The following is an 18,806-nucleotide window of genomic DNA, read 5'->3' as shown; positions in this document are numbered from 1 at the left end:
AGGCGCGCTGGGCGAGCCGGACGTTGTCCTTGCTGCCCTTGACGACGCCCGCGAGTCGTCGCTCGATCAGCGCGAGTCGCCGCTGCCGCTGCCTGGGGCACCCGAGGCGACGGCCGCGGCGGCGCTCGTTCCGCGCGATGCTGTGTTCATCGCCGGCCCGCCGGCCGAGGCGCAATACATCCCGGGCGCCGAGTCGTCCACGCCACTGGCTAGCGGTGCAGAGGCCGGCATCGACAACCCACAGGCCCTGTCGGAGCTGCTTCCGGGCGCACCACCGTCGAACCTGCACATCGCGCACTGGTGGCAGATCGAGGCCGCGCCGTACGCTGTCGACCCGCTGCTGGGCGCCGCGTTGACTCCGGAGGAGCAGGCCGTGCTGCGCGAGCTGACCACGCAAGGCCCGCGACTTGCTGGCCATCTTCCTGCACCCACGGTTGTCTCCCTCTACCGTAAGGGCCTGGTAGTGGCGCACGTTCCGGTCTCTGCCCACGACCACATTGTCGTGCCACCGCTCCGCGGCTTTGTCATGAACCGGGTTCGCGGTGACCCGTTCGAGGTCCGGCTGTACGCTATCTTTGTGGCTTCGAACGAGCGGACAACGCTCGGCGATCTCGCCGCCATGCTCGACACACCGCTGGAGGACATCCTTGTGGCGGCGTCGCTCTACCTCCGACTCGGTATCGCGGTCAAGGCCACGGTCCCGCCGCTGCTTGAGCCGTGTGAGTCAGGCTCGGGCTCGCTCTCGTCGCCGTGCCATCCGTCGTGGCTCGACAAGCTCTCAGCTGAGGAGCTCGAAGCCGAGATGGTGAGCGCCAAGGAGATGACGCGACTGAAGCTGCAGCGGATGCCGGGCAGTGAGAGCGGGGCGGGAAGTGCGGCAGCGGCCGTGGCGGATACGGGAAGCGAGCAGCGGCAGCGGGTCGGTCTGCTCTTTGACGCCACGCTAACTGCCTTCCTCATGATGGGCAACTTGTCCAAGGGCCTCAAGGTCCATGCCGTGACGCTGTTCGAGGTGGGCAAGCTGACGGATGAGACGATGGACTCGTTTGTGGCGGAGCTCTCGACGGCCAACGCCATCGTAGAGGGCGAGGTGCGGACGTACTACGAGCACACGGTGACGCTGCACAAGACCTTGGTGACGCTCCGCTCGCCGCCGCTCAACTATGCTGTCGACCTCCTCAAGTGCGAGGCCGTCAACTCGCTGCCGCCGGCCACCCGCTCACGGGTCCTCGACGCCAACTACGCCGCGCTGCTGGCCATCGCGCCGCTCGCGCCGGACTCGCTGGCTGTCCACTCGTCGACGCCGCGCAATTTTGGCCCGAGCTCGGCTCACTTTACCACGCCGTGGTGGCGGATGTACCTGTACTCGGCGGTGGGCGGTGGGTCACCGGCAACAGTCATTCCGCGCGGGGTGCGGCTTAAGGCTCTCCCGGCGCCGCTCGACGCTGCGCTCGACACCTGCGGCACGCAGTCGCACGTGTGGATAACGCCCTGGCGCGGCGAGAGCGAGGCCTCGGTCCTCATCAACTGTCTCCCCCTCATCAACGCCAGACTTCGCTCATCGCCGCTGCTGCTGCAGATGTACGCGCCTGCGCCCGGCGCGTCAACCTCGGAGCCGGACTTTGCGCATGTCGCTTTTCCCCTCGACGACCGCGACGGCGCGCTCGCTCAGCACCCGCTGGTCCGCCAAGTTGTGGACAAGCTTGGCCTCGATGCGGCTGCCGGATACGTGACCCTCATGCGATCGAGTAGCAGCTGTCAAGAGGAGACGCCAGCAGACAACGACAGCTGGTTCTTGTACGACGTCGTCTTTGGCATTCCGCTCTTTGATCCTCAGCTCAACGCCGCGGTCTGCGCTCGCCTCGAAGAGCGGGAGCTGCTCTCGCCTGAGCACGGGCCGCAGTTTTCAGCCTTTGCGGCTCGGCTCATGGCCGACTTTCACGCATGGATCGGTGAGGTGTGCAACATGGAGCCGTCCGCCGTCCCGATCGACGACGATGTCTTTCCCAGCGATGTTGTGCGGCCTGTAGCCATGTTCTGACACCCTCCCACACACACACACACACACACACACCACAAAATATCTCCCCCCCCCCCTTCCCCTCCTGTTCATCCCCATCCTCCTCCCCCTTCCGATCCCCTCGATCCCCCCCCCCCCCAAATCCATCCCCCCTCCCCTCTCGATCCACCCTCTTCCCTCCCTCCCTCCCCCCCCCACCCCCCTCCCCTCTCCTCCCCACCCCCACACACACGACTCTCCCCACCCACTGACTGCGGCATGTTGCGAGTTGTGCAAGCCTCTGTGGGTGCGGCACGGATGATGAACACCCTTGCCATGCGCAGCACCACCACCACCATCCCCTCCTCCTCCTCCTCCTCCTCTGTCGCCTCTGCCATTGAGCCTTCGGCGCACTGGGCGCTGCGCGTCGACGAGGAGGGGCTCTGTGAGGACCTTACCACCGCTGTCCAGCTCGTTAAGCTCTTTGCCACCACACGCGTACGTACTCAATCCCTCCGCCATCATACCTCCCCCCCCCTCCGCTATCCTCTTTCTCCTCTAGCCTTTCCCCTTCCCCTTGCCCATGCCCCCCCCCCCCCTCCGACTCGCCTCCCGCCCGGCTGTGCGTTCATCCCACCGTGTCGCGTCTGAGAGGGAGGTGAGGGAGGGTGTGTGGGAGGGTACGGCTGGCACGAGATATACACTTATGCATGGGGAGCCATGGGGGAATGCTCCGGCCTCTCTGCTGACTGGTGGCGTGGTTAGGAAAAGGAAGCCGTCGATGTGGCCCTGCAGATCAACATGGATCCGCGACGGGCGGCGCTGCGCGGGACGGCGACGCTGCCGCACGAGACCGGCAAGTCAGACGTCATTGCCGTGTTTGCGCAGGGCGCGGCGGCGGCGGCGGCCAAGGAGGCAGGAGCTGATGTGGTGGGCGCGGAGGATCTGCTGGCTACGGTGGAGGATGATACGTACACCTTTACGAGAGCGCTTGCCACCCCGGACATGCTCCCCATGCTCGGTCGGGTGGCGCGGAAGCTCGGCCCGCGTGGCCTCATGCCCAATCCCAAGCGTGGAACCGTGGCTGAAGACGTCGTTCCGCTTATCAAGCAGCTCCGCATGCCGTCGGTTGACTACCGGCTGGATCGGTTTGCCCTTGTCCATGCGGCAGTCGGCCACGTCGACATGCCCGACCAGGCCCTCGAGGAGAACATCGCTGCCTTTGTCAAGGCCATCTTTGACGCAAAGCCCGAGCTGAACAAGAAGGGCCGCCTCCTCGTCGCCGCGAACCTCTCCTCCACCCATGGCCCGGGTGTGCCCATCAATGTCAACGCCGTCGACCCCAATGTCTCGGAGACTTGGAAGCGCAAGATGATGATGAAGTACGGCATGTAGATGATGTAAACCCGCTGCCAGATCGCCGCCCGATCCACCCCCCGGGATCATCGCCCTGCACCACTGTCCACCGCACTACGTCGCCTCTAACCCGTAGCCACCCCACCCCCATCCACGCCACTCTGCACCATCCCCCTCACACATCAGACACCAGACCCACAATCAGTGATCAATGGCCATCCCCTCCCCCAATCACCACCACCACCACTGCCGCCACCCATCCCCTGCCCGCTGCCCGCTGCCTGCTGCCTGCTGCCTGCTGCCCGCCTGCCCACCGACAGACTCAACTCACCGCACCACCCCCTCCCTCCCCCCCCCCCCTACCACTACCTCGCCCAGATGGTGTCCGACAAGAGAGAGAATTTACGGCTTGTATCCTACTCGGAGGCGCCTGTGTACCTCCAGATGCGGTTCATCACCTCGGGCTACCGTGTAGAGTGGCCAGCAGCAGCATGTCTGGCCTCTGTCTGGCGATGGCACAACCAGACAGCCAACATCCATAGCCATCTATGGGCAGCAGCAGGCTTTGTACTTGTGGGATACATGGCACTGGTCCAAGCCATGGATGATGGTTACTCTTGGGGTGCCGTGGCTGCGCAAGGCGTCTTTCATCTTATGGTCATCATCGCTTTCTCCGCCTCATCCATCTTCCATACCTTCAACTCGGTCAATGAGGCCACCTACAGATGTTGCAATCAGGCCGATGTCAACGGAATCGTCGCATCAATCGTCGGTGCGTACATCCCAATCGCATACTTTTCGCTCGCTTGCTATCCCCAGTGGCAGGCCCTGCACCTGTCTGTCTTTGCTGCCGTTGCCCTTGCCGTCGCAGGCGCCACGCAGCTGCCCATCATGACCGATCCGGCTTTTATCGTCGGCCGCATCCTCACCATGGGCTCGCTCGTCGCCACACTCGTCGTCTCCACCCTACACATTGCCTGGCTCGTCGGCGATCATCCCGTCGTCGCCACCTTTGTCGCCTCGGTTCTTCGCGCCGTCTTCCTCCTCGCCCTAGGCTCCGCCTTTTACGCTTCGCGCGTTCCGGAGCGCTTTGTGCCATCGGGCTTCTTCGACTATCTTGGCAACTCGCACAATTGGCTCCATATCTTCTCCGCCGCCGCTATGTACGTCCACGCCTGTGGCATCGCCGACATTGCCGCCTACATGGCGACACAGCCCTGCGCCGCCACATTTGACCTCTCCCGCGATCTGTCAGGATTGTGACCAACCTCACCCTCGACCTCCACCCAACCACCCACGCCACAACGCCCATCATCAAAGAGGTGATCGCCGAATGCTGGCCGAGGTTGCCTCTCCTTCCCCCCCCCCCCCTCCCCCTGCCCCCGCCTGCCCAATCCCAGCTGCCATCCAAAGCGGCACCCACCCACCCCTCCATCCACCCAACCACCCACCCCTCCATCCAACCATCAGCCATTTAATCCGGTGTCTTTAGATGAGATCCGATGATATCCGATCCCATGATCCCATGATCCCCCCCCTCCCCCCCCCCCCCCCTCTCGGTGGGCACCCAGCCAACCGACCAAACTTGGTCGACAACCGAACACTCCTCACACGCACCACCGGCCATGGCAGCCGACGCCAACGACCTCCGCCCCGGCGAGGTGGCCTATTTGGAGACAAAGCCCCTCCAGTTGACAAAGGTATGTCCATTGAGTGGACGTGGAGGAGAGGGGGGGGGGGAGGGGGGGGGGGGGGGGAGGCTTGCCGTTGGGTGGCTTCCCGGTGGGTGGCTTGCCGGTGGGGAGCGGAGTTGGCGCCGGATCGTGCGCGCGCGCAAGAGGACGGTCACTAGGGGAGAGGATATGTTGTGGGCGGATCCGTGAATGAGCAGTAGGTGGCGGGGACGGGGGAGGGGGGACTGACGGGTGCTCTGCTTGCTGGTGGTATTGCGGGTTGTATCGGCGGCGGGTGGTGGATGTGTGGCGGACAGATCGTGATTGCTGGCGGATGGGGTGCGAGGAATGAGAGGCAAGCTATCGACTTGGACTTGTCGTTGATGTTGTTCTCCAAGGATAACAGCCTGGTGGAGACCATCGACTTTTCCAATATGGCCACACACGACGAGTCGATGGTCCATCTGGGCGACGACGACGGCCGCATCCGGGAAGGCGACAACGAGTGCATCATCGTTCATCCGCAGGGCATCGAGGCCAAGGTTGACTACTTTTACGTCTCGCTCACCGGCTACGGGACTCGGGAGGCTTTTGCCAAGCTCCGCCACTGCTTTGTCCGCGTCGTCGACTGCTCAAACGACGGTCTCCCCCCAACGAGGCCGCTGAGGCCGACGGCCGCGAGCTGCTTGCCGTCCGGCTGGCCGAGCGCGAATTGGACTCGCGCTCGACGCGTGCGTTGGTCATGGCCAAGATCTTCCGCGCTGACGACGGCCGCTGGGCCTTCCAGGCCCTCTCCCACAAGACCGCCTCGTCCGGTAAGCCGCAGCTGACTATGGAGATCCAGGCGCTCGAGACCAAGACTGAAGAGCGCAAAGTCCAGTGGCGGGCACTCAAGCCCAACCTCAACGAGTCGGCGCTTGAAGACGCCCTCCACGACCGCGAGGTTCTCGAGGCGACAGTCACAGCCTCAGACTTTCCCGACCCGCACGCCGTCCTCTCGTCAGAGGTCGGCGCGCTGCGGGCCGAGCGCGCTGCGCTTCTTGCTGCCGAAAAAGCGACTCTGGTGGCAGAGCTTGAGGCTCTCCGTGCCGCTCTTGCCGAAAAGGAGCGCGCGAGCGCGAGCAAGCCCGAAGACGACGCCGCCCACGAGGCCGAGCTTGCTGCTCAGCGCGGAGAGCTGGAGGAGCTGACAACCCAGATTGCCGAGGCATCCGCAGCCGCACTGGTTGCTGCCAACGAGGCTGCGCTCAACAACTCGCTCAACAATACAACGTCGCGTACGCTTCAGGCCCAACTCGAGGCGCTGCAGTCGCGACTTGACGACGTGCTTGACGCCGAGCCGAGCGATATATCCCTCTCGCAGAGTCTTAGCCCGCCACCGACCATGACTGCCAAGGAACTCGCCGAGCTGCAAAACGCAGTCCAGGAGCTGCATACTCAGATCGCCGACGCTACTGCCGCCCGTGCAGCGGCGCCCTTTGACCTGCTCACCTACATCGAGGCCCAGACTCGGGCGCTCGCCGCGGCTGTGCTCTCATCAGAAGCCAACCAGCTCAACAGCTCGCTAACTCTTCTTGCGGAAGGATTTCCCGACGGAGAGCTTCCAGGCCTCGCGGGCCAGGAACTGGTCTCGGACGATGCGCTAGCTGAGCTCCGCCAAGCGGTCGAGTCCAAGCGAGCAGCGCTGGCCGAAGCACAGGCAGCGTCGATGTCGGGCGCGCTGTTCTCTGCAGACGAATTTGCAGCCTCACTGAGAGCGCTGCAGGCTGCGTCGCAGCGTGATGCTCTCTCTGCCGAGCTCGCGGCACTCACCAAGCTGGAGACCGAGCTCGCTGCCATTGGCACACCCAGTTTGCCAACGGCGGATGCCGCCCCGAGTCTCGACGAGGTGGCTGCGCTCCGCGCCGACGTTGTCGCCGCGCGGCAGAGAGTGGCCGAGGCACAAGGTACGCTTGCAGCACGATCGCGCTTCTCCCTCGAGTCCATCACGCTCCAGAACGAAGCTGCGCGGCTGCAGGCCGAGCTGGCTGCGCTGGGCGAGGTCCTCGGGCTGGCCGACGCCGATGCAATCGAGCTGGCGACCAGTGCCGCCGAGGCCGAGAAGCAAGTCCGCGACCTGCGCGCAGATGTTGACGCCATCCGCACCTCGGTCGGACGGGCACAAGCCGACTTGGCGGCGGCGTTTACCAAGGCCTCGACATCAACAGCGAGTCAGGTTGCGGCGCTCGTCACCGTCAAGCAGCTCGAGTTTGAGCGCGAGGCTATTTCATCGCTCCTCGAGGCGACCCGCAAGCAGCGCGAGGCAGCCGAGGCAAATGTCGAGGCGAGTACTGCACGCATGACAAAGGCCGAGGCCGACGCACGAGCGCTAGAGGCTGAGCTCGTCGAACTGCGCAGCACTGTGAGTAGCGAGCGGGCGGCACTGGCAGAAGTGCGCGGAGCATGGATGGCGTCGTCGGTCTGGTTCGACGTCGCGTCAGCCAGCGCACATCTCGATTCGGAGCGCGCCCGGCTTCAGGCCGAGCTGGTTGGGCTGAAAGCGGCTAAGGACGCCCCTCTGGAAACGCCACCGATGCCTGTTGACGACCTTGAGCCTCTACGGCAAGAAGTGGCGCAGCTCCGGGCGGATGTGTCGCGGCAGCAGGGCGAGTGGCTCGGCGCGCGCGGGCCGGACGAGGTGCGGGCTGCGTTTGCGCTGCTGAACAACGAGCGGATGGCACTCGAGGCCGAGCTGGTGGCACTTAGTAGCCATCATGCGTCTGCAGACGCTGATGCTGGGGCAAGTGAGGCAGCTCTCGCAGAGAGCAAAGCCGAGCTCGAGACGCTGCGGGCCAAGGTTGAGGATGCTCGACGGGCCGCTGCTCAGCACGCTGGAGAGTCAAATGCGGCGGCGGCCAAGCTGGCGACACTGGCATCGCAAAAGGCGCTTCTTGTACAAGAGTTGGCTCAACTGGCTGCGGTGTCGCAGCCCGACATTGCAGCCGGGCCTGCAGATGAGCTAGCTTCTGGTCGATCCGGATCGGAAGAAATGGAGACGCTACTTACCGAGCTTGCCGAGCTCCGCGAGGAGGTGGAGGCCAAGCGTGCCCAGGCAGCCGAGGCGCAAGGCCGCGCAGCGGCAAATCCCAATCCGGAACGGCTGGCAATCATTGCAGCCAAGCACGAGAAGATTGCACTTCGTGCCGAGCTGCAGGAGCTGCAGGGCGATCTGGAGGTGAAGCGGGCAGAGCTCAACCAGCCTGCACTGGACTCATCGACGCTGCAACTGCGGAAGCAAGTGACCGAGCTCCGGCACGCGATGGCCCAGGTTGATGGGCAGCTGATGGTGCGCAAGGCGAAGAAGGCAATGATGGAGACCGAGTACACCCAGCTGACAGCCGAGCTTGCCGAGCTGCAGGCCGAAATGGCTCAAAAGCCGCCGCTGGAATCGATTGGCGATCCAAACGCCGACTTGCGGGCGCGGGTGGTCAAGCTCCGGCAAGAGCACACCATGCGCGAGAACGCGTTCCAGGACCAACTCAACAACGTGGCGGCCAAGAAGGACATGGTGCTGACACAGCGAATGACGCTCGAGGCCGAACACAAGCGACTGAAGCACATGCTCGAACACTTTGATGAGCTGCACCCGGTCCTTGCGCCGCCTGTAGAGCTCGAGCAGGCAAATCAGGACATGGAGCGGCAAGTACAGGAGCTGCGAGTCCAGCTGGCAGAAAAGCGTGGGACGATGCTGGCAGAGCCGGACGCTGGTCTGGAGATGACAGTCAAGGCTAAGATGGACAACGTGCGGCTCAAAGCCGAGCTGGATGTGCTCAAGGCGCAGATGGCTGCGCTCGCTGACCGCGAGGCCGAGGAGTCCTCGGCGGCAGCAGCGGCAGCGCGCAAGAAGAACCCGAACGCGCGGCTCCGCGAGGAGGTCGAAGCTGCACGCAAGGAGCTGGCACGCAAGCGCGGAGCAATCCTGGCGGTGGCAACGCCTGGCCACGACCAAGAGGTGCAATGGATGAACGAGCGGGCAACGCTGGCAGCCGAGATGTCCGGCCTCCGCGAGGCAATCGACGAGCTGGACGCGTCGCTCAAGGCCAAAACCGAGCACATTATGGAGTCCAAGAGCGTGCGGCCGCACGAGAACGCCGAGCTACTGGAGCAAGTGCAGCAGCTGCGCAGCACGTTGGCGCGCAATCACTCTCAGATGCGGGTGAAGCAGGCGGAGTTGGAGGACGTCGAGACAGCATACGTGCGCGAGAAGCTAGCGCTGACTGCAGAGCGCGAGGAGCTGATGAAGCAGATTCAGGCGACACGACGCAAGACCAAGTTCAAGGACTACACAACAGAAATCAACGAGCTCCGCGAGACGCTAAGCGGCCTTCGTAACGAACTTGCCGAGGCGCAGGCCGAGAGCAAGGCGGTCAAGGCCAACCTGGAGGTGATGCTGCAGGAAAAGGCTTCGCTGCAGGCGTCGATGCGGGCGCAGCGGCGGTCGCTAGACGAAGAAAAGGCGGCGCTGCAAGAGCTCAACGCCGACCGGCTAGAGTCGCTCGACTCCATCCGCGAGATCCAGGACGATCTGACTGCGGCCCGGCGAGCGGTGGCGCACGCCGAGTCTGAGCGGATGGAGGCGCGATCAGCTGCGCTGCTGACCAAGCTGGAGGCCGAGGCGCTGTCCACCGAGCTCACCGAGCTGCAGGAGACTCTGGCCAAGATGGCAACGCCAAAGGCCGAGGCCGGGTTGGCAGATCCAAACGAGAAGCTGCGGGCGCGGGTGATTGCGCTGAAGCAGAAACTGCTGGTCCGCGAAGAATCGCTCCGTGCTGCGGAAGAGCGGGCCGCGTCTGCGCAGGCCTTCCACGAGGCAATTGGAGCACGGCTGCGGACAGAAATCGAGGCGCTGAACACGGCGCTGGCGGAAGAGGCGCGGATACCGCCTGTGCCAGAGGATCCTAACGGCCCTCTTCGCGAGCGCGTTCTGCAGCTGCGGTCTCAACTCGGCGCACTGCAGTCCAAGCTTCTGAGCGCGGCCACGTCGCGGGCGATGCACGACTCGGAGCGCGTGGCGCTGCAGGCCGAGTACGACTCGCTCTCGGCAGCATTGTCGCAACTTGCGGCAGAGGAGGCTGGGGTTGGGAGCGATGGTGATGCGGTGAGCGGCGATCCAAACACGAGCCTCCGGCACTCGGTGATCGGGATGCGAGCGCGGATTTCTGTTCTCCGTGACGCCGCGTCGCAGCGGAGCCAGGAAAAGAGCACGCGGCAGTTCTTGGTGGCCAAGGAGAAGGAGGCGCTGGAGGCAGAGCTGTCAAAGCTTCAGCACACGCTCGCGCAGCTGACATCACAGATCGAGACGCACATGGCGGGCGCGGCCGAGGCGGCGATGAGCGGTGGCGGGGCCGGCGGAGTGAGCGAGGCGGAGCTGTCGCGGCTGCGGATGCAAGTGGCCGAGGCGCAGCGCGATGTCAAGGCGCGCGAGTTTGAGACGATGACCAAGACCGAGGTGGCGCGGGCGCGGGCATCGACGCTGCAGGCGGAGCAGGCGGCGCTCAAGGCGCAGCTGCGGGAGCTAGAAAACGCACTGCGGGCTGCGTCGCAGCCATCAATCCAACTTGGTGACATGACGTCCAGCAACGAGCACATGGCGTCATCAAACGCAGCGCTACGCGCCGAGGTGGTGCGAGTGCGGATGCAGGTTGCAGAGCGGGAGGGCCGGTCTGCGGGCCTCGCGTCGACGCTCAACATTGCAGCGATTCAATATGAGGAAGAGAAGATGGTGCTGGAGGCCGAGCTGGAGGCGCTGCGGGAGCGACTGGCGATGGAGCTGCCTGTGCCGAACACTCGTGCAGGCGGTGAGAATGAGGCTCTGAGAGGGCAGGTGAGCGCGCTGCGGACCGAGGTTGCCAAGCGCGAGGCGGCGTATGCGTCGTCGCTGCAGATGGCGATGGTGCGGATGTCTGCAATGGGTGCAGAGCGGGCGCTGCTGGAGGCGCAGATGACGGAGCTCAAGTCGCGGATGGACAGCTTGCTAGGCCAGGCCGATGCAGCGACCGGCTCACAGCACGGACTCGAGGCCGAGGAGCGGCGTGTGGCCGAGTTGCGGACCGAAGTAGCAGAGCTGCAGGAGAAACTTGCGCGGCGGGAGGGGCTCACACTTGCGCAACTGGGCGAAGATCCTGCGATCCGTGCACGGCGGACATATCTGGAGAAGGAAAAGGCGACGCTGCTAGAGGTGAGCCGGCGGCTAGCAGAGCAGTTGGAGGCGCTTGCGACCGAGTCGTCGCCGCTCCATTCACTCTTGAAGGAGCTTGCGCCGTCGCACGCGCCGGACTATGATGCTATGCTCCAGTCTGAAGTTTTGCGGCTTCAGGAGACTGTGGCGTCGACGCAGCGCGAGCTTGCGGCCAAGCGTGGGGCGCAGCTAGCGGCGCTCGGCGAGCAGCAGGCCAAGATCAAGGCGCGGCGACGAACGCTGGAGATGGAGAAAGCGTCGCTGGCGGCGGAGCTGGAGCGGCTGTGCGATCGGCTCGCCGAAGTGGACAGTCTGAGCCACCCGGCCGAGGCAAACGACATGCTCGCACTCGAGGTCCACGTCTCGTCACTAGAGGAGCAGGTTGCCGACGCCCGGCGGAAGCTTGCCGAGGCCGAAGGCGTGTACCTTGCTCGGGTGGGGGAGGACACAGTGGAAGGGCGTGCACGGCGGCGAGTGCTCGAGATGGAGCGAATCCGGCTGACCAAGGAACTGGAGGTTCTCGAGGACAAGATTGCGTCGACAGAGCACACGCTGGCGCGAATTCCGGAGGAGGATCTCAACGCCCTCGCCGCCGAGCTAGACGAGCTGCGGATTTCAATTGCGGCAGCACGTGACAAGCTGGTGGCTGTGACCGAAGAGCACGCGTCTGCGGCGCGGATGGATGAGCTCGAGGCCCAGCGGATGGAGTTGTTCCAAGAGTACGCCGACTTGCAGGTCGAACTCGCCAAGGCGCAGTCGGGTCTCGACGCGGCGGCCAAGTTCTCGCACGATGTGCGGGCAGAGCTCGTCCCCATCGACCGTGAGATCCGACGGCTTCGGGAGTACCTTGCCGGCATCGAACTCGAGAAGGAGGCCAAGGACAGTGAGGGCCGCGTTTTGCTAAGTGTGCTGGAGGAGGCAAAGCGGGAGCTGGGTGGCTTGATCCGCGGCGTCGAAGTTGTGGGTGGCGCTAGGGCCGAGACGGTTGTCGACGACATGCCTGAGCTTGAGGCCGATCCCGAGCCTGCAGCCGCTTCCGAGCCCGAGCCCGAGCCCGAGCCCGAGCCCGAGCCCGAGCCCGAGCCCGAGCCGCTGTACGATATCGAGCCGCTTGTCCCAGAGCGAGATGTAGTGCCGGAGGAGTCTGTTGAGAGCGAGGAGGCGGACGAAGATGCTGCCGAGGCGCTGCTTGCAGCAAAGCGGGAGGAGCTGGCGCGGCTCCAGGCGTTGTGGGAGGAGCAAGAGGCCGCGCGGGCGCAAGCGCGTGAGGCACGATGGCGAGAGATGGAGCTTGCACCTGAAAGTGAGCGTGCGCCGCTGTCACCGATACGGAGCAAGGCGAGTGTGGCCCCGGCGTCTGTGGGGCTGCAAGGTCCGACTGTGCTCTCGCCGGCGATCGGTGGGCGGCGGCTGCAGACGAGCTTTGGCGCGGTCGACCGGACCCCGCATCTCACGCTTCCTGGCGGGAGCGGAAAGGCGCCGCCCCCGTGGCGGCCACTGACGCTCGACGGGGCGGCCGTCTCGATCCCGCACGGCGACTCTGTGATCAAGGCCGGGGTGCTGGCGAGCAGCGAGGTGGAGGTACGCCACAGCGGAAGTGGCGCCGTCCCAGGCAAAGTCGTGCTTCCGTCCAATACCGGGCAGGGTGGCGTCGGTGGACGGCATCAGCTGTTCCAGCATCTCCATCGTGTGTAGTGGCTGATGGCCAGGGGCTTCTCTCCGCGACTATTGAGCGACCTGCTCTCCGTGATCACTAGTATGGCCTGTGGCGATCACCCCAGCGCCCCTGGCGCCCAGAGGCCTGCTGTCCGAGCCATCCGCGCGTGCCGCAAAAAAATGACAGATGCTTTGCAAAGTTTTTACGTGGCAAACGCACGCGTGCCGCAGTAGGAGAGGGGGGCAGGAGAAGAGAGCGGGAGGAACAACCATTCCTCTCTCGGACTCGCTTGACTTGGAGCATATTCAAGCTACGATGACCTGTGGTGGTGCTACCTCGCGTGTGGCTACTGTGGCTGCCCTCAGCTGCCTCCTCCTTGCCCTCCTCCTCACTCCGTCTGCCCAGGCTCAGTGCGGTCCCTCGCAGACTGCCCAGAACGAGGGCTGCAGGCTCTGTGCCTACCTCGACTCTCGGGGCATTCCCACCATTGGGTACGTCCTCCACGCATGCCATTCCAGACACACTGGCATTTCCATGTATACTGCCATTCAGCTGGGGTGGTGGCCGTGGCAGTGGCGGTGGCTTGATCAGACGTGTTCGATTTGTCGGACGGCATGGTCATGTAGGCGGGCTGGCACAGCCGAGAGTCCTCCCCGTCCGCCTTTCCCTCCCTCTCTCCCTCCCTCCCTTCCTTCCTTCCTTCCTTCCTTCCCTCCCTCCCCTTCATGTACCAACTAACGTAATTGCCATTGACTCTCGCAACTATCATCGTCATCGTCATCGTCATCGCCATCATCGCCATCATCGCCATCGTCATCGTCATCGTCATCATCGTCGTCGTCATCATCGTCGTCGTTCATCAGTGTTGGCCTCAACATCAACGCGCATCCGGAGGTTCTGGAGCAGTTTGGCCTGACGGCGCAGGAGGTCATCTCCCGTGGGTTCTCTCACCCGGAGGTGACGTGCGATGAGACGCCTACGTACGAGCCGCAAAAGTGCCTGACCCGGTCGCAGGTGATGCAGATTTTTAACCAGGACACGTACCCGATCTTCCAGCAGTGTGCCGAGTCGTGGGCGCCGAACCAGCCGCAGGAGGTGGCTGGTGCGCTGACGGACATGGCATTCAACATGGGCTGCGCCGGCTTGGAGCAGTTCACCTCGATGCGGTCGGCGATCATGGCGGGCAACTACCAGCAGGCTGCTACAGATGCGCGCAACAGCCTCTGGTGCTCGCAGGTCGGCAACCGGTGCGAGATTGATGCCCAGTGCATCGCGTCGGGTGGCTCTGGTCCATCGCCAACCCCTGCGCCGGCCCCGACTCCGGCTCCGACCCCGGCCCCGACCCCGGCTCCCGGCCCTGCCCCCACGCCGGCCCCCACTCCGACTCCATCGCCGGTGTCGTCGTCGGGCCGTACCACCTCGTCAACAGGTAACTCGACTTCGTCGGGCCACTCGACCGGCTACTCGTCGACCGGCGGCTCGTCGGGTAACTACACCACCGGTGGATCTTCGGGCAAGTCGACCGGCTACTCGTCGACCGGCGGCTCGTCGGGTAACTACACCTCGACCGGCTCAACCGGCTCATCTGGCAAGTCGACCGGCGGCTCATCGACTGGCGGCTCATCGACTGGCGGCTCATCGACTGGCGGCTCATCAACCGGCGGTTCGTCCACTGGCGGTTCGTCCACTGGCGGTTCGTCCACTGGTGGCTCGTCCACCGGCGGCTCTTCGAGCGGCGGCTCTTCGGGCGGCGGCTCTTCCGGTGGCTCTTCGGGCGGCTCTTCGGGTGGCGGCTCTTCGGGCGGCTCTTCGGGTGGCTCTTCGGGTGGCTATTCTGGCATGGCCAGGATGCGCATCGAGTAGTGAGCATGGTCCATCAGCCCGCACTCGCCATGGCTGGCAACCTCCAGTTTTCCACTCTAAACTTGATTCTGCGATCATTCCTCGAGCCCTGTACCTCCTCCACCTCTATCACACTCCCACACACTTTCATCACCCTCCCCTCGCCCACCTATCACTCCCCAGGTGAGCTCCAGAGCCAACCCGCCAGATCCCCGCGAAAAAGGCAGCCCGCCGCCCGTGCCTGCCCGCACCTCCGCCGCCACCCCCCCCCCCCCCCTCGAGGGGGTCATACCTGACTCTCTCACCCAACATGGCGCGCGTGAGCATTGTTATGGTTGTTGCCGTGGCATGCATGAGCCTTGCAGGGCTGTGCTCGGGCATGGCTGTGGATGTGGAGCGGAGCTTGGCGGCGAGCCGTGCGCAGGCCATGCTTGCCTCGCCTGCCTTCCAAGCCGACCTGACAGCTGTCGAGTTGGCCATGTCCTCTCCTCGTCCTGCAGACTCTGCTGATTATGCCCGTGCCGTTGCTGAAGGCCATCATCTTCCCTGTGCTCTCTGCTCCATCGCATTCAATGAGATCTTTGCTCTCATGATGGAGAACGATACTGTCGCCTTTATCCAGGACGAGCTCAACAAGGTACGGAGGAAGTGAGCAAGGAAGCCAAGGAAGCTAGAAGGGGGGGGGGGGGGGGGGGGGGGGAGGGAAGAAGAGGGGAGGGGAGGTCACGTGCCCCACGCCATGTCTTTTCTTGCCGGTTGTTGTGGCAGGGCGCAAAGCCGGCAGCATGCATGCGCTGCCAGGTTTTTGGGGGGGAGTTTGGTGTGAGTGGGGGGGAGGGGGGGGGAGGGGGGGTATGGCTGGGCGATGGCTCGGTGGAATGGTGGTGGAAGGGAGAGGGATACAAGTGCTGATGCTGCTGCTACTGTTGCTGATGCTGCTACTGCTGCTGCTACTGCTGCCATCTGGGCTGGCAGGTAGAAGAGGAGGGCGATGTGAGGGCGGCGGGGGAGAGTACTGTGCATGCGAGTTTGTCCCTTTTTTCGGCAGGATACTGGTGCCAACACGTACATAGCCAAGTAACCACTCACAGTGGGCCATTTGCCTGGCGGCGGTGATGTAGGATTTCTGCCCGCGGATGCCGGCCTCGCTCCAGGCCCCGTGCAAGCTGCTGGTTGCCTCGCTTCCGGCCATTTTCGACGACATTGGTGACAAGGTGTCGATTGCCAACACGTGCGTCAAGCTCGATTTCTGCAAGCAGCCGTGGGCGGACGACCATCCGGAGACGATGGACATTCCATCGTACACGATCGACCTCGACGCGGCGCCGGAGAACCGGTTTGCGCAAGTGTGCGCCAACAAGACGTTCATCCACGAGCTGACTGACATGTTTGATTGGATCGCGGCCGGGCTGGAGGACGGCGGCAAGCGCATTGTCGAGTTTGGCAACACCATCAACAAGTTCCTCCCTGCTGAGTACTCGGGCGAGCTTGCCGGGTGCGCCAAGGCGCTCGACATTGACGCCGGCTGGCTGGCGTTTGTGCAGGTGGCGTACACGGCGTCGGACGCCTGCACGTCGATGATTCTGGCGACGCCCGACTCGCAGTCGGTCATCCACGGGCGCAACCTCGATTTTTGGTCGGGGCTCTCGTTTGCTGGCACGCTCAAGAACTGCACCTTTTACGGCACCTTTACCAAGGGCGGCAAGACAGCATACGAGATCACCATGATCGGCGGGATGTTTGGCTCGCTGACCGGCGTCGTGCCCGGTGGGCACGCTTCGACGGTCAACACCCGGTTTGTGCCGGGCGGGTTGTGGGCGTATGTGGAGATGATTGTCAACGACATCATCCAGCACGACTCGACGCTTGTGCTCTTTGCCACTCGCAACGCTCTGGCGGCCGGGTACTCGTGGGCCGATGCCGTCAAGTACCTCTCGTCTGTCCGCCTCCCGTCGGACGTCTACTTTACCATCTCGGGCGTGTCCAAGAACGAGGGCATCATTGTTGCCCGTGCCGCAGACTCGGTCTTCAACACCACCGCGCTCGATGTCGACTCTGGCAAGTGGTGGGTGGGCGTGACCAACTACCCGTGGGGTCCGGGCGCGCCGCCCAACGGCTCGCCGTGGTTCGACCAGCGGTACATCCCGCTTATGGACCACCTCGAGCATCTTGGCCACGCCAACGTTAACATGGACGCCGCGTGGGACGTGCTCTCCATCAAGCCGACGTTCAACCTGCAGACCGTCACGTCGAACGTCATCGTCGCCGCTAACGGCACCCTTCACTCGGCCTCGCGCTGGTGCCCGTGGCCGTGCGCGCAGTAAGCACGCCTACAAGCTGTCTGGTCGCTTGCACCGCCACCGTCTCTCATCAAACGCTGACTTTTGTCCATCAACCTTCCTCCTCCGCACATGTTACTCTATTCCTTCACCATGACAGGCCGGCAAAGGCGTCGCTCAAGTCGGCGGCCTTTGCGCTCCCGCCGCCGCTGGATGAGACCGGGGTGAGCGGGGTGAGCGCCGGGGCTGCAGCGGCGCCGAGGCCGACGCCTCCGTAGGTGATCGATGCGGCGCGTGCCTGCGCGGCTTGCGCCTGCGCGGCCTGCGCCTGCGCCTGCTGCTGGCGCATCATGTTCTGCAGCGCAAACTGCTGCTGCATGGCGAGCTGCGCCTGATGCGGCTGCGGCTGCGCCGGCGCCTGCTGCTGCGCCGGCGCCTGGTGGAAGCCAAAAGCCGCGGCCGGGTTGCCGGCTGGTGCAGCGCCAAAGCCACCAAAGGCCGCAGCCGGCGCGGCTGCCGGGGCGGACGCGGCGCCAAAGCCGGCGCCAAAGGCCGGCATGGCGGGCGCGCCAAAGCCGGCGCCAAAGGCTGGCGCGGCCGGCGCGGCCGGCTGGTACAGCGACATGATGTCGTCAGTCGACGGCTTGGGCTTGGCCGGCGCGGCCGGCGCCGAGACGAGTGGATCGGGCGAGACGGCCATAATGGCCGGCGCCGACTGGGCAGCGGTCTGCGGGTTGAAAAAGAGCGACTCGACCCACGAGCCGGAGGCAGCCGGCGCGGTGGGAGCCGGCGCGGCGGCAGTCGTCGCTGTAGCCGACGGCGGGGCGGCCGAGCCAATCGCCGGCGGCGTCGACGAGCCCGACGGGAAGGCAGGGGTCGAGGCGCCCGACGCAGGCGGGGTGCCGGCAAACAGAGCCGCAGGGTCAGAGCCAAACGCGGCCGAAGAGTGAGACGTAGCCGACGGCGTGGGCGTCGACGTAAAGTCGATAAGATTGGGCGTCGACGGCGTGCCGCCTGACCGGGCCGCGACAGCAGCGGCAGGTGCCACGCTCACCATCGGGGTGGAGGTCGGAGCAGGCGCGGGCGCAGGTGCGGGCGCAGGTGCAGGCGCAGCCGCAGCCGCAGGCGCAGGCGCAGCCACAGGAGCAGCCGCAGTCGCAGGCTGCGCCTTTGGGTTAAAGTACGCATCGAGGATGGCGTCGTGGGTCTCCTTGCTGTAGTACTGCTTCCGCTCGTACTTTGCGCGGATCCAGGCCTCGCAGGCACGGGTCTCCCCCTCTGAGAACCGCGGCGATGGCCCGTCATAGCGGGCCTCGTACACCCGCTTGCCGTTGGCATTGCCCATGGCCTTCATCACCTCGACCTGCTTGGGCAGCCAGGTGTCAAGCGTGACCGAGCGGACCTGGGTCACGTGGACACCGATGTTGCGGTGGATGCCCGAGCAGCGGATGCAGACAAAGACGCCGAGATTGGCCGAGGCCCAGCGCGGGCCTGTGTTGTCGAGGGCGAAGGAGAGGGTCGTGTTCATGGCATGCCCCCACACCGTGCCCAGGTCGTGTCCCCATACCATGCCAGGTCGTGTCCCCCATACCACAGCCATACCACAGTCATACACCATGCCCATACCACAGTCATACCACAGCCATACACCATGCCCATACCACAGCCATACACCATGCCCATACCACAGTCATCCGCACCCCACAAGCCGTTGCGAGGACCATGACCACCAGAACAACCACACACACACACACACACACACACACACACACACACGTGGAAC

General features: G+C 64.6%; 6 protein-coding genes across 6 annotated transcripts in view; 5 read left to right on the top strand and 1 right to left on the bottom strand.

Annotated features, from left to right (window-relative positions):
* AMSG_08399 (uncharacterized protein) overlaps positions 1-3,394 on the top strand; it is a gene marked incomplete at both ends in the record, with an annotated part of 4,409 nt that extends 1,015 nt beyond the window's left edge. The window contains 3 exons of the mRNA XM_013900010.1: positions 3-2,026; positions 2,402-2,497; positions 2,765-3,394. Of these exons, the coding sequence (XP_013755464.1) occupies positions 3-2,026; positions 2,402-2,497; positions 2,765-3,394 (2,750 nt within the window). The remainder of the gene's footprint in view (positions 1-2; positions 2,027-2,401; positions 2,498-2,764) is intronic.
* A 339-nt stretch (positions 3,395-3,733) lies between these two features.
* On the top strand, positions 3,734-4,686 carry AMSG_08398 (progestin and adipoQ receptor family member III; the record flags this gene model as incomplete). Its single annotated transcript, XM_013900009.1, has 2 exons — positions 3,734-3,824; positions 3,918-4,686. The coding sequence occupies 2 exons, from the start codon at positions 3,734-3,736 to the stop codon at positions 4,616-4,618; spliced, it is 792 nt and encodes a 263-aa protein (XP_013755463.1). The 3' UTR covers positions 4,619-4,686.
* A 725-nt stretch (positions 4,687-5,411) lies between these two features.
* On the top strand, positions 5,412-13,100 carry AMSG_08397 (uncharacterized protein; the record flags this gene model as incomplete). Its single annotated transcript, XM_013900008.1, has 2 exons — positions 5,412-5,651; positions 5,687-13,100. 2 exons carry the CDS (start codon positions 5,412-5,414, stop codon positions 12,938-12,940), a joined length of 7,494 nt encoding a protein of 2,497 aa, XP_013755462.1. The 3' UTR covers positions 12,941-13,100.
* Positions 13,101-13,217: 117 nt separating this feature from the next.
* Positions 13,218-14,765, top strand: AMSG_08396 (uncharacterized protein; the record flags this gene model as incomplete). The annotated part of the gene is made up of 2 exons (XM_013900007.1): positions 13,218-13,393; positions 13,766-14,765. 2 exons carry the CDS (start codon positions 13,218-13,220, stop codon positions 14,763-14,765), a joined length of 1,176 nt encoding a protein of 391 aa, XP_013755461.1.
* A 260-nt stretch (positions 14,766-15,025) lies between these two features.
* Positions 15,026-17,135, top strand: AMSG_08395 (N-acylsphingosine amidohydrolase). The gene is made up of 2 exons (XM_013900006.1): positions 15,026-15,381; positions 15,866-17,135. The coding sequence occupies exons 1-2, from the start codon at positions 15,055-15,057 to the stop codon at positions 17,066-17,068; spliced, it is 1,530 nt and encodes a 509-aa protein (XP_013755460.1). The 5' UTR covers positions 15,026-15,054; the 3' UTR covers positions 17,069-17,135.
* A 5-nt stretch (positions 17,136-17,140) lies between these two features.
* AMSG_08394 (uncharacterized protein) overlaps positions 17,141-18,806 on the bottom strand; it is a 2,483-nt gene continuing 817 nt past the window's right edge. The window contains exon 2 of the mRNA XM_013900005.1: positions 17,141-18,514. Coding sequence (XP_013755459.1) covers positions 17,172-18,514 — 1,343 coding nt within the window. The 3' untranslated portion in view covers positions 17,141-17,171. The remainder of the gene's footprint in view (positions 18,515-18,806) is intronic.

The sequence above is a fragment of the Thecamonas trahens genome (genome assembly GCF_000142905.1).
Source record: "Thecamonas trahens ATCC 50062 unplaced genomic scaffold supercont1.40, whole genome shotgun sequence".
NCBI lineage: Eukaryota > Apusomonadida > Apusomonadidae > Thecamonas > Thecamonas trahens.
This window is presented reverse-complemented; position numbering and strand designations above follow the sequence as displayed.

Coding starts and splice junctions, on each gene's coding strand:
- AMSG_08395 (XM_013900006.1), top strand. CDS start 15,055: ATGGCGCGCGTGAGCATTGTTATGGTTGTTGCCGTGGCATGCATGAGC. Junction 15,382..15,865: donor TCCAGGACGAGCTCAACAAG/GTACGGAGGAAG, acceptor GCGGTGATGTAG/GATTTCTGCCCGCGGATGCC.